Here is a 13767-nt window from a genome sequence, read left to right as displayed (position 1 = left end):
TCTTCCAAGGATCATACGCCCGTAGATGATCAAGCCAATGTCAAAGATACCGTGTACTACAACAGTCAATGAGAGACCGTATGGACCACCACCGGATGGTAACCTGGTAGGAGGTAACTTCATCCTCTGTAAAAAATACAAGCCATGTGGCTGCTGTCCACCCAAAAATGCAACTGCGAGGTGATGAAAACGCTGCTGTCCAGCGATTTTCAACATGCTCGTACGCTCCCAGCATGGTCCGAAGCGGTGTAGAGGGTGTAGGGAGGGCGGGTAATCAATTTCACAGCCCCAGGTGGGCTGAAAACAGAAAAACAGCAAGGCTATATGGCTGAAATCTGTAGATCTGAAGAAGAATCGGACCGGCAACGCACCGGATGCAAGGCCGAGTGTCGTAGGCAAGATCTGGTGGAGCAAAGCCCCGCACTCCCCTCCTTTGCTGAAAACGCAGCAGCAAACCAAGAAACACAGCGAGGTGTAAAAATGTAAGCTGTCCCAAAAACGCAGATCTGGTCCAGAAAACGCTAGGCAATTCTGGTGTGTTTTTGGTGCGATTTGGTGTAGAGAAGTGAGCGCCTGTAGTGGGAGATGCAGAGCAATGCTTGCAATTGCAAAACGCCAACCTGATGCCAAAAACGCTAGCCTGATCTGCAAAAAACGTTGAGTAATGCAAAAAATGCTAGGCAGGTAGGAAACTTTCCGGAGATGAAAGTCGACAGAGATGCTAGCGCTAGGCCTGCATAGTGAAAACACTGGCTGTTGTGATCCCTTGGGAGGAGAACCTCTACAGAAGCGCTAGTCCCATGGAGAGCCTAAAGCTCTGATACCATGTGAGAGTGCGCGTGTGCGGAACCGTGAGAGAGAGAGAGAGAGAGAGAGAGAGAGAGAGAGAGAGAGAGAGAGAGAGAGAGAGAGAGAGAGAGAAACCACATACGCAAGATATGGTGAAGAGCGGGCGATCAGCCCCCCATGACTACCATGAGCAAAAGACCCAATACACAATAACCAAATAGTGGAAGTGGGTACCCCTGGCCCCATAAATAGGTGCCTAAGGGGAGGTAGGGCAAAGCCTGGAAAAATCTCCCACGACCCAACATGAAATATGAGGGCGCCGGACTAGGTGGGCGGCCGGATAGTGCAGTCTAAATGCATATGCAAAGGGTGGTCGGCCCGGAGGCACACTAGCCATACATGCATGCCCTAGACCTATGAAGCAACAGAGTGGTGTAAATCTAACAAGTAGTGAGTGCAGGTGATCACAACTTTAACGGAAAGCTTGCCTTCTCCCTTGTCTCATGCAACGCGATGATTTGCTCTCGCGCATCTCTCTCCCCCTTTGCCCATATGGTAATGCCCCTCTAGTTGGGCTTCTTAGATGACCATGTACAGTTCTCGGTATGCACGTTTGCCAAGGCAAGAGCCTTCTGTATAGGAACCGGATTAGCTAATTGCTAATCCCCTTCAGATACGCACAGTTCCATCGCAAACGAATGCCAAAACGGAGAGTTTTCTCGCGTCAAAATTCGTTCGATTTACAGGGGGAGCTGTCCCATTGCGTGCGGGAGCTTTTGAGACACGCGTAGACGTGTTTGCTCTGCTCAAAATGATGCGAAACAGGGAATTACAACCTGCTGTGGTTTTTTGCAGGTTTAGAGTTTTGCACCTAAACTACAAGGTAATGCTAGGGGAGCCTCGGGAAAGCCTTGGGTGCTTCTACAGGACAATTTAGAGAGATTTCCCACGCAGAATCTCGTCTAATTTCAAAAGGCAAGTAACCCTACATGTGCGGGAGCTCGAGGGCTACCCACAAGAGTGATCGGCGCACGAATCGGAGCGCAAAACAGAGAATTTCAGCTTGCTGTAATTTTTGCAAGTTTAGGGTTTTGGTCAGTTTTGACGCCTACAAGTCCAAAGAGCTTCAGGGAAGCTAGGGAATCACCAAATAGGTGTTTTGGTGCAAATTGGAGGCCAAAAACAGAGATTTCAGTGTGCTGTAATTTCTCGCCAGGTTTTGTAAAGAGCTTTAAAGTGCGTGGAAAGTCACTGTTTACTTGGGATTTTGTCCGTGGAGACTTCTATTGTGGTTATGCTGCCAAAATTGGTTAAGAATAGGGGAATTTCAGCGCGATAAAAGTGGGACAGCATGTAGAAGTTTACAGGTTTTTCTCAAGTGCAATAAGAATAAAGAAATATCGAAGGGACGCCTGTCTTTGGGGCCAACAGGGTGTCGCTATCTGCTTGGAAGCACTCTAGCTGCCAAGCCGTGTTTTATTTTGAAGTGTTGAATTCCAATCACAAGCTTATACGTGAAGTTCCATTGTGTCGTAAAGTTCAAGTAAAGTTACACAGTGTAAAGATCGGGTGAAGCTAAAGTCTACCGCCCTACAGGCCGGTTTCAATTAGAATAGAGGAGATGCATGCTCTGTTGAATAACATAAATGGGTTGAGAATGCATTGTTGTGAAGTCCTTATGAGAATCGTGTGCATGGGCTAGTGATACCACCAGAGACAGAAGAAATAAAGTGTAATATTCATCTCAAAAAAGTGTTTGAATGTATAACATAGAATATTGATGACTTGTTCAGTCCCTTCCTAGCACATAGACTTGCATGAGGTTTCTCACAGCATGATTATTGCACAAACATAAAATTAATTACTTTACGCACAAGTAGACGCGCACAAATGTTAAGTTGTCCATACCTACATAGCACATACATTAAAGTTTACAACGATGTAAAAGTTACAGATTCGTTAGCTTTTTCTTTTAAAAACCATTGACCTCACAACACTTACAGTTAGAATTATTTGTTGAGGAAATAGAGGGGGTTGTTGGTTAAGGAGGGCAATCCAAAGAGCTAGTACAGCAAGGGCGAGTGTGCAAAGTCTCCACACTTGCTTCATGACGTGTTCCTATTGATTTACCAAACAAACAAGAACAATTTCAAGAAATTACAAGGAAGAACTCTCTCTCTCTCTCTCTCTCTCTCTCTCTCTCTCTCTCTCTCTCTCTCTGTGTGTGTGTGTGTGTGTGTGAGAGAGAGAGAGAGAGAGAGACACTATGCTTATGATATGGGACCCATCTCTCTTGAAGCCTATAGGATTTTCTTTGATTGTTTCTAGCTTTCGGAGCTTCAAAATGCTCCATCTTTTTATTGGAAGAGAGATTTCTGAGAAAGCTACACACACTATGCAATTGCCATGGAAGCTACGATACACAAAACTTGAAGCAACGAAAAACTAACTACACACTTTATTGAAAAGGAAAGTGTCACGTGCACATTTAACCCTAGGTGTACGTGGACAAGCTACTTCATGACATGGGTTCAGTTCGGTTCAGTTAGCTTAGGAAGTGTTCTGGCACTTTTATGAGTCTGTTCGCAGACCGTGCATGTCCAGACACTTAGAGTAGATGCATATCCTCTTGTTGCACACAGCATGATCATCAGATTACAGTCAGAACCCATCAAGAGCATTTTTACACTACACAGACCTATTTTCCCTATTTTAGCCACTTTTCACTTATTATTATTAAGTGACTTTTGTTGGGAAACTAGGTAGGGCAAATTGGCTATGAATATATATAAGAAAAGCTAGCGCTAGCATTCTCTGGCAGAAGAGGAAGTAGGGACCTGTGTCCAACAATGCACCTTCTCAACAAGAGACCCCCGGCAGGATGTCACGTGACACGTCCAACCCTATGTGTCCGTGGACAAGCTACAGCATGACCAAGGTTCAGTTCAGTCAAGTCATCTACAATAGGAAGTGATCACTTTTGTGAGTCTGTTCGCAGACGTGCATGTCCAAGCACTTAGATTAGATGCATATCCTCTGGTTGCACACAGCATGATCATCAGATTTCCATCAGGAGCATTTTTACAGTGCATAGACCTATTTTCCCTATTTTTGACATTTTTCACTTATTATTTTGAAGTGACTTGTTGTTGGGAACTAGGAAGGGCAGTTTTGACAAGGATGTAAATAAGAAACCTAGCGCTAGCACTTTCTGGCAGAGAGGCAGCAGGAGCTTCGGTTCAGCAGGCACCTTCTCAGCAGGAACCCCCAGCAAGGCCTAGCGGTTTTTGCTACACAGCAGCGAGACTAGCGTTTTGCATCAAGAACCCAGATCAGCCAGCAATTCTGCACTTGCAGATTCCCGGCAATAGTAGAACCACAGATCAGCCTACAATAGAACCAGCAAAAGCCCTAGCGTTTTTGCAAGAAGACTTCAAATCAGCCCTAGCATTTTTGGTTTGCAGATCAGCCCCGGCGTTTTGCAGATTCACCACGACGGAACATCAAGAACCACCAGCGTTTTCAGTTTTCAGCCTTTAGCACTCGCAGATCTAGCCCCAAATCTCGCAGATCTCACCTTCCCACAGCAGATCCTCGCCGCACGGTCAGATTCCGCAAGGTTTACAGATTCAGCCCGGAAAACGCAGATTTCAGCATCTGCGTTTTCAGCACGTCATCGTCGTACCGTCGTCATCGAAATAGAGTCAGAATTCAGCAGATAAAGATTTGCAGATTTCAGCCCTTAGTATTTTCAGATTTCAGCCCGCCTCGTCATCGTCCTCATCGTCGTCGACATCGTCGGCAAGTCCAAGCATTGTAGAGATTTGTGCAATCATAAGTAGACCACTCTCGCCATAGAGAGTGGGGCCTTCGGAGGAGGGTTTTACGTCTCTCGTGTCGTATTCTCTTCTCTATCTCTCAGTCTCATGCACTTCCATTCACTGTGTCCATTCACTTTGTTTGTGTCCATTGCACTCTCTCACTAAAGGAACGGAAGGCCCTCCCTTCCGTAAGTAAAAGGAACCTTGAGCACATTATGGAGCACTCATCTTGAGAAAGAACAACATTCATTCCGCTGCACCTTACATTGGTATCAGAGCTTTGGCAATGTTCTATCACTCAAGGAAGAACCACGAGAACCACAAATTTTTTTTTGCTTATTGCGGTCGCACGTAACCCAAGTTTACTTGGGCGTGTCAATTGCTAATCGTGTTTCTGAAGAGTGACAGGAAACCCAAGAAAGAAGGGCTTGTCCAGTCTCCCCTTGTGCCTCTTTTCACTCATTGAGAGCGGACAGTGCACTTAGCGGCCGGCCAATCGACATGAGGTGGAAAAAGCAACCTTGGTGTGAGCGCAAGGCCGCCAAGGGGTGCGTCCGCGAAAAGAGCAGAACTAGGGTGAAGAGAAGATCCTTCTCTAACACAGAAATGCAACGCAAGAAGAACCTCAAGACCTCGCAAGACCTGAAAGAAGTACAAATTTTGCCGCTTTTGGGGCAACGTGAAGGATCAGGAAGCTCTTTTGAAGGAGCCAAGGCCAACTTCTTTTCACTTGGAATTGGCGGCTCGATTTGTAATTACGCCCGACAGACTGACGCCACAGGCGCAGGTAGTTCGACTGGCACCCGGACGGGATGTTGCCATTACACCAAGCATTGGCAAACTTCGTTTGCAATGACAGAGGTGTTCAGGGCACGCGAGTGACGTTCTACTCGGAATCCCTTGATACCACAAGAACTACGCCGTGGTTGACTACCGGGCCGAGAAAAGCGACTTTGACAAATGAAGGGCTCAGAGATTGTACTTGATGAACTTCAATTTCTTTACTCATTCTTTTGGGACAGAACTGAACGATGGATAAAGATTGAATATGTTTTGACCTAAACAAAAGAACGCCAAGGATTTTCTCCACACTCATGTCAATTGCTTTTTAGAGGGCCTGAAGATCACACCATTGATCTGATACCTGGAAGCACGCCACCGAACCGGCCACCTTACTATGTGAGCCGAGTACAAAATGAAAAGATTATGAACCAAGTGAAGGACCTCTTGGAAAAGTGTCTTGTCCAGCCTAGTACTTCACCGTATTGCTCTCCACTGTTGTTGGATTTGAAGAAAGACGGATCTTGGAGAAAGTGCATCGATTATAGAGCTCTCAACAAAATCACCATCAAGAACAGATTTCCGATTCCTAGGATCGATACTCGACAGGTTACAGGGATCCTCGTGCTTTAGCAGGATTGATCTGAAGAGTGGATATCATCAGATTTGAATCGCGTCGGGAGACGTCTACAAGACAGCCTTTCGGACTACTTTTCGGGTTATTTGAGTTTTTGGTGATGCCTGTTGGCTTAACCAATGCTCTTGCGACATTTAACCGGATGATGGACAGGATTTTCGAGAGTACAAGCTATTTGTTGGCACTTTCTTTGATGATATCATTGTTTTCTCCAAGAATCAGGCAGAACACAAAGATCATCTGCTTCAGAGATATACTTTTTTTGGGACACTTTGTCTTAGCAACAGGAGTGCAAATGGATCCGGCCAAGATAGACACTATCCGTGATTGGGCCGATTTGAAGAATGTCCATGAGGTTCTTGGGACTGTGTTCGTACTACAAACGGTTCATTCGAAAGTTTGCAGAGGTTGCTTCCCCTTTGCATATCTTGATACAAAAAGGAGTCCCTTTCTCGTGGGGATCCACAAAGGTGACTGCTTTTCAAACATTGAAAGAGAATTTGACTACAGGACCAGTTTTGACTTTGCCAGACTTGCAGAAGTCCTTTGAAGTATATTGTGATGCTTGTGGTCGTAGTCTGGGTGCGGTCTTCATGCAAGATGGCCATGTCATTGCTTACGAGAGCCGATTGTTCTCTAGGCCGAAGATGACAGCACAGATTTATGAGAAAGAGCTTTTGGCGGTTATCCATGCTCTTACTCAGTGGCGGCATTACCTACTCGGAGCGGATTTTATTGTCTTTGCAGGCCATGAGAGTTTACGCTACTTCTTGTCACAGAAGCAGCTTTCGGAAAAGCAGATGCGGTGGGCGAACATCTTGTCACAGTTTCACTTCCAGATTGTCCACATGCAGGGACAAAAGAATGTGGTGGCAGATGCTTTGTCTCGGAAGTCGTTGGTTCTGGCTATTTCCGCGATACATCATAGTACCTTCGACGATATGGTCGATCAGTATGCCACAGATACAGACTTTGCATACACGAGACGGGGAGACAGCAGGATACTCCATTCGGGAAGGCTACTTGATGAGAAAAACTATGTTGTGCGTTACACAACCGTTGAGGGGAAAAGGTTATGACAGAATACCACTGTCCACCCTTTACGGGTCACCACGGCATTGCTACCACCATGAAAGGGGTAGAGAGATACTTCTTTTGGCCGAGACTCAAAAAGGATGTGGAAGAGTTTGTGCGCAGTTGCTTAGTATGCCAGAAGGTCAAGTTTGACAGGCATAAGGCACAGGGATTGTTACAACCTTTACCCATACCCACCCGCCCCTGGGAAAGTATTGCAATGGATTTCATTTTTGATCTCCCGAGAACACAGAATGATCACGATGATTTTCCAATAACATGGCATGTCTGAGACGATTGTCTTCGACAGAGACCCCAGATTTATGAGTTTGTTTTGGAAGGCAATTTGGGAGAACACGGCACGCAGTTGCAGTTCTCGTCATCGTTCCACTTGCAAACTGACGGGTAATTTGAGATTGCCAATTCAATGGTTTTAAATTTATTGAAGTCTTGTATCTCGGATTAGAAGACTCAATGGGAAAAGTACTTACCTTTGGTGGAATTTTCCTACAATAACACGATACACTCTTCGACGTGGAAGACGCCATTTGAGATTTTTGAAAGTGCTGCAAAGCTTCAACCCTTCCTGAGCACGACAGATAAGAATTTTTTTTGGAAGCTAATGAATATACGCGACACTTGGATACACCTTTTGCCAAGGTTCGCGAGACTTTGCAGAAGTCTCAAGAACGACAGAAAAAGGCAGCGGATTGCCATCGTCGCGACTTGAAATTAAGGAGGACGATTGAGTGCTCTTACGTTTTGAGAAGGCACGCCTAAGAAAGAAAAAGCGAAAGGAGAGGCTTTTTCCAAAGCTTAGTATGCGATACTACGGAGCTTTTCAGATCACTGAAAAGATAAATGATGTCTCCTTCCGATTGAAACTGCCAGATACTTGGAGGATTCACAATGCATTCCATGTGAGTCTCTTGAAACCTGTTAAGGGTGATGTGCCTGATGATAGGGAGCCTGATGAGCAACCCGAAGTGGAAGAAAACGAGGAGATTCTTGTTCCTGAACAGATTTTGGCACATAAGGATACGAAGAATAAAGATAAAGTCGGAAGGCGGTTCTTGGTTAAGTTCAAGAACTATCCTGCATTGAATGCGAAGTGGATGGAGGAGGAAGACCTAGCAGATACTCCTCGGATTGTGAAACTTTACCTCGATGTTTTTGGTTTAGCATAGTCTACTCCAAACGGAACCCAGAATTCAGCTTGGCCGGAGATCTGGTGCAGTGGGATGCACAAGAGGGGAGTCACTCCACTCCTTTGTCAACACATGCCTTGATTTTGATACTAAAGTCACTGATGTCTCTTTGAGCTTCAGGGATACTGAGAGCTAACAATATTCTACTGGATGACTTTATGAAATGGAATTCCTGATTATGATACTGATTTGTTCTTGACTTCTTTTGAGTACAAAGTGATGGCTACCGACAGCAGAAACACTAATTTCTACCAGAAACCCTAAAATTCCTGCAAACCCTAATTTACAGAAACCCTAATTACTGGCTGAAACCCTAATGTGGCTGGCATCCTAACTTTGGCGCTGAAATGCCACGTGGCAGCTTTTTCCAGATTTTGCGGCGTGGAAAAAGGGGCCAGCAAGCGACGCAAGATTTTGGGGCTTTTTGACTACGCAATTTGAAATGAGAGAGAAAGAGAGATGATTTGCTTTATTTCTGCTCTCTTAAGAGAGAGAGGGAATTTTGCTTTTGAATTGGAAGCTTTTGGGGCTCTGCTTTTGGGCATCCCTTGTAATCTTTAAATACGCGGTGAGGGGTTCACTCTGCAGAGCATCGGGACGCAGAGTCTAAGAGTGAAACCTAACCGCTCTTTGTACTTTGACATTGATTTAATTCATAAAGAGATACCGAAAGGGGCGCCAATCTTTGGGGCCAATATCTCTAGGCATAGAACTCCGCCGGGCCAGTGCAAATCTATTGTGATCTGTGAATTGTTTTGAAGTGGTTATTTGGTGCTGTCGCGATTGATTCTTGACTTGGAGTGTCCAAGTCTGTTGCAGTTCGACAGACGAGATTTTTTCCAGTCACTTTACATGGGATAGGTTTGTTCATGTTTTTGTGTTGGAAGTGGTTTCTGGAATTTTTAGCCTTGGAGATTCTTGAAGAAGATCGACCTACGTCCATAGAAAATGTTGAAGCATTGAAGGAGCTACAGATGACTTTGTGTCGCTTCGGCGCGGCCCAAAGAAGAAAGCGTTGCAGACCTTTATGAAGTTAAAGTATCGCATGACCCACGCATCAGAGTGGGCCGGCGAAGAGTCCTTTCCAGGATTCCAGACTCTGTTGGCGACCTCCCTCGATGCCATATAGTTCGGTACCAATACCTCACTTTTAAAAGGAGGGGATGTCACGTGATACATCCAACCCTATGTGTCCATGGACAAGCTACAGCATGACCAAGGTTCAGTTCAATCAAGTCAGTCTAGAATAGGAAGTGATCTGGCACTTTTGTGAGTCTGTTCGCAGACCGTGCATGTCCAGGCACTTAGATTAGATGCATATCCTCTGGTTGCACACAGCATGATCATCAGATTTCCATCAGAATCCATCAGAGCATTTTTACAGTGCATAGACCTATTTTCCCTATTTTTGACATTTTTCACTTATTATTTTTAAGTGACTTTTGTTGGGAACTAGGTAGCGGAATTTGACAAGGATGTAAATAAGAAACCTAGCGCTAGCACTTTCTGGCAGCAGGAGCTTCGGTTCAACAGGCACCTTCTCAGCAGGAACCCCAGCAAGGCCTAGCATTTTGCTACACAGCAACGAGGCTAGCGTTTTGCATCAAGAACCCAGATCAGCCAACATTTTTGCACTTGCAGATTCCCGGCGATAGTAGAACCACAGATCAGCCTAGCGTTTTGCATTTGTAAGACATCCGGCAACAACAGAACAAGCAAAATCCCTAGCATTTTTGCAAGAAGACTTTCAAATCAGCCCTAGCGTTTTTGGTTTGCAGATCAGCCCCAGCGTTTTGCAAATTCACCGAGACGGAACATCAAGAACCACCAGCATTTTCAGTTTTCAGCCTTCAGCACTCGCAAATCAAGCCCCGAACCTCGCAGATCTCACCTTCCCGCAGCAGATCCTCGCCGCACGGTCAGATTCCACAAGGTTTACAGATTCAGCCCGGAAAACGCAGATTTTAGCATCTGCGTTTTCAATGCGTCATCGTCGTACCGTCGTCATCGACATAGAGTCAGAATTCAGCAGATAAAGATTTTCAGATTTCAGCCCGTCTCGTCGTCGTCGACATCGTCGGCAAGTCCAAGCATTGTAGAGATTTGTGCAATCATAAGTAGACCACTCTCGCCAGAGAGAGTGGGACCTTCGGAGGAGGGTTTTACAACGTCTCTGGTGTCGTATTCTCTTCTCTATCTCTCAGTCTCATGCACTCCCATTCATTGTGTCCATTCACTTTGTTTGTGTCCATTGCACTCTCACTAAAGGAACGAAAGGCTCTCCCTTCCGTAAGTAAAAGTCACCCTTGAGCACAGTTCGGAGCACTAATCTTGAGCAAAATTCAACATTCATTCCGCTGCACCTTACACAGGAGACATAGCGTTTTCAGCCACAAGAACAGCCAGCGTTTTCAGCAGTTACAAACCAACCAGCGTTTTGCAACTTGCAGGTCAACCCGACGACCGCAGACTCAGCAGATACCTAGCGTTTCTCCAGCAGAACCTCAAATTAGACCGTCAGCCCAGCGTTTTGCAGTTCCTTCAGGACAGAACCCCCAGAAGCATCAACGTTTTCAGTTTGCAGCAATCAGATCCCGTAGTAGAAGTCCCAAACCTCGCAGATCTCACCTTCCCGCAGCAGATCCTCGCCGCACGGTCAGATCCACCGAAGTTTGCAGATTCAGCCAGAAAAATGCAAATTTCAGCATCTGCGTTTTCAGCGCGTCGTCGTTGTCGCCGTCGTCACCGACATAGAGTCTAAATTCAACAAATAGAAGATTTACAGATTTCAACCATTAGCGTTTTCAGATTTCAGCCCGTCTCATCGTCATCCTCATCGGCGTCGACATCGTCGGCGAGTCCATTGCATTGTAGAAATTTGTGCAATCATAGAGAGTTGGGCCTTCGGAAGAGGGTTTTACGACATTCTGGTGTCGTATTCTCTTCTCTCTCTATCTCTCAGTCTCAGCACCTTCATTCCCAGTGTTTATCCACTCTGTTTGTGACCACTTGCACTCTCTCACTAAAGGAATGGAAGGCTCTCCCTTCCGTAAGTAAAAGGAACCCTTGAGCACAGTTCAGAGCACTCATCTTGAGCAAAGTTCAACATTCACTTCCCTTGCACCTCCTTACAGAAAGAGCTCATATATAGGCTTTATGACAAACAGAAATTATGGCCTCAATCGAGGGATTTTGGCCGACCTACAAAAGGCGGTTTGATTCTAGGTGAAAACCATTCAAACTTACACCTTTGATATGCCCTAAGAGGACAACAATCTAACAAACCCTCCTTGATCCAAACTAGGGCAGGCAATGCTAGAAGCTACTCTCTCTCTCTCTCTCTCTCTCTCTCTCTCTCTCTCTCTCTCTCTCTCTCTCTAGTGCAGCCGATTTTTGACCTAGTAGACAGCAATTCACTCTTTTGATCATAACTTCTTCATCCGAATTTGGGTGATCTATAACCTCAATCCAAGAGCATGACACCCTCTACGCATTGATATAAAGACAGAAATTTCAAAGTTATGGAAGGCATTTTTGTAGGTGAACAGGTTCAGGAAAGTTGACTCTCATCTCTTATTTTACATACAATGTCTTCCGGCACTTGCAAGGGTTCTTCTTCAACAAGGTCCACAACCATTGTGGAAAATGATCCAAAATCTCGTAAGTGTTGAGATAGCAACACAACCACCCAACCAACAACATCGGAAACCATGATCATGGCATACTTGGTATCGTTGCAAGAGACTAAACAAACAAGGCAAAGACTTACGGGCGCTTGCAATGGAGAATGGCACACTAAGGGTACTTATGGTTGAGAATAAGAATCTCAAGAGGACACTTGAGACGCAAACAACACGTTTGATGCAACTTGAAGAGGAAGTCAAGGAATGTAAACGCTCTCTTGTGGACTTGAATGCTTTGAAAGAGCGCATGAGCAAAGTAAAGCATGGTCATGTATTGAAACAGGAGAAATTTGACACCATGAGCCGGGATGTATGCGACATGAAAAATGTATGCACAAGCAAGTCTTGGGCTGATGTATGTGGTAACAATGTGGTTCCTAATTCCTCACTCACGCAAGCTATGGTTCAAACAAAGAATGACGTTGAGAATGTGGATATGGGGAGTTGAAGGACGAGAGCGATGTTCCAAGAACATTGTTATTCGTGGAATTCCAGAAGAGAAGTTAGAGACACCTCCTTCTCTTGCCATTGTTACCGAAGCTTTCTTCAAACCCCACTTTGGCATGTCCGGAATTATGGATTATGGAGCACATAAAGTCGGTAAGCAAGGAGCTCCTCGCTCGGGAAAACGGCCAATTGTATGCACCATGCCGGATGAGACCAAACAAAAGATTATCCTTGATAATAGTTGAATCTATTTACGGGAGACAAAATGTTTTGTATGTGAAGATGGCACTATTAAGCAACAAAATATGCGTCGCAAGGCATATGAGGAAAAGAATAAGAAAAACAAGGAGATCTCTCACGAAGAAAATGTGCCCAAGGGGAGAAAAGTCCCTTGAGCAAATAGGGATGCTTGACCTATGCGACCGAGTTACAATTGAAAATATGCTTCTAGAATTGCAATGGATACCCATGAAATACGAGGGTTGGCATTGATGAACTAACAAGCAAAGCCAATGTTGTACTTCTTGCTTAAACTTGGGAGAATGATACACAGGACGGCATGGAGGATTACAATGTACATTCATTGATGTGGTCAAAGAATCTCAAGCAACAAAGACACAAGGAGGGGTAGCATGTATTATTAAGAAAGGATTGGAAGATTTTGTATCAATTGTGAAAGATGACAAGTACAAATGTAACAAACTTGGACACCCCAGTCAAGATTCTACCGCGACACAGCAGAGATTCACTTCAAAATAGTTGACAATTCACAATTAGCTCGACATGGCCCTCAAATCGTAAGAGTACCCAATCGTCTTCCTCTAATTTCAAAACGCGACGGTGTCGATCTACTGCCTTCTTGTGTCTTTCTTGAGATTTTGCTAAAGCCTCCCGGACCTTGCCAAAAGCAGTGTCCAAGTCCCTCGTATACTGGTCAACTTCAAAAATCTTATCTTTCGTGCTTAGGAAGGGTGGAACCTTCGTAGCACCTTCAATAATCTCAAATGGTGCCTTCCTCGTCGAAGAGTGGATCCTGTTATTGTAGGCAAATTCCACCAAGGGCAAAAACTTTTCCCATTGAAACTTCTGATCAGAAATGTAAGACTTCAATAAATCCAGTACGACTGAATTTGCAATCTCAGATTGCCCATCTGTCTATGGGTGGAAAAACGACAAGAACTGCAACCGTGTGCCAATTTTCTCCCAAATAGCCTTCCAAAACAAACTCGTGAATCGGGGATCTCTGTCAGAGACTATTGTCTCAGGCATGCCATGTAATCTGAATATCTGGGCAATGAACAGTCTCACTAAATGATCGGGGTTGTTGA

At 45.0% G+C, this 13767-nt stretch overlaps 1 protein-coding gene across 1 annotated transcript in view; it reads right to left on the bottom strand.

Annotated features, from left to right (window-relative positions):
• The window catches only part of LOC147430422 (uncharacterized), a 66560-nt gene that overhangs the window by 36238 nt on the left and 16555 nt on the right, over nucleotides 1-13767 (bottom strand). Inside the window, exon 3 of the mRNA XM_086495138.1 lies at nucleotides 2791-2907. Within this exon, the coding sequence (XP_086351264.1) occupies nucleotides 2791-2907 (117 nt within the window). The remainder of the gene's footprint in view (nucleotides 1-2790; nucleotides 2908-13767) is intronic.

The sequence above is a fragment of the Adiantum capillus-veneris genome, chromosome 22 (genome assembly GCF_014529385.1).
Source record: "Adiantum capillus-veneris isolate H3 chromosome 22, ASM1452938v2, whole genome shotgun sequence".
Taxonomy (NCBI): domain Eukaryota; kingdom Viridiplantae; phylum Streptophyta; class Polypodiopsida; order Polypodiales; family Pteridaceae; genus Adiantum; species Adiantum capillus-veneris.
The sequence above is the reverse complement of the archived record's forward strand: the minus strand, read 5'-3'. Positions and strand labels throughout refer to the sequence as shown.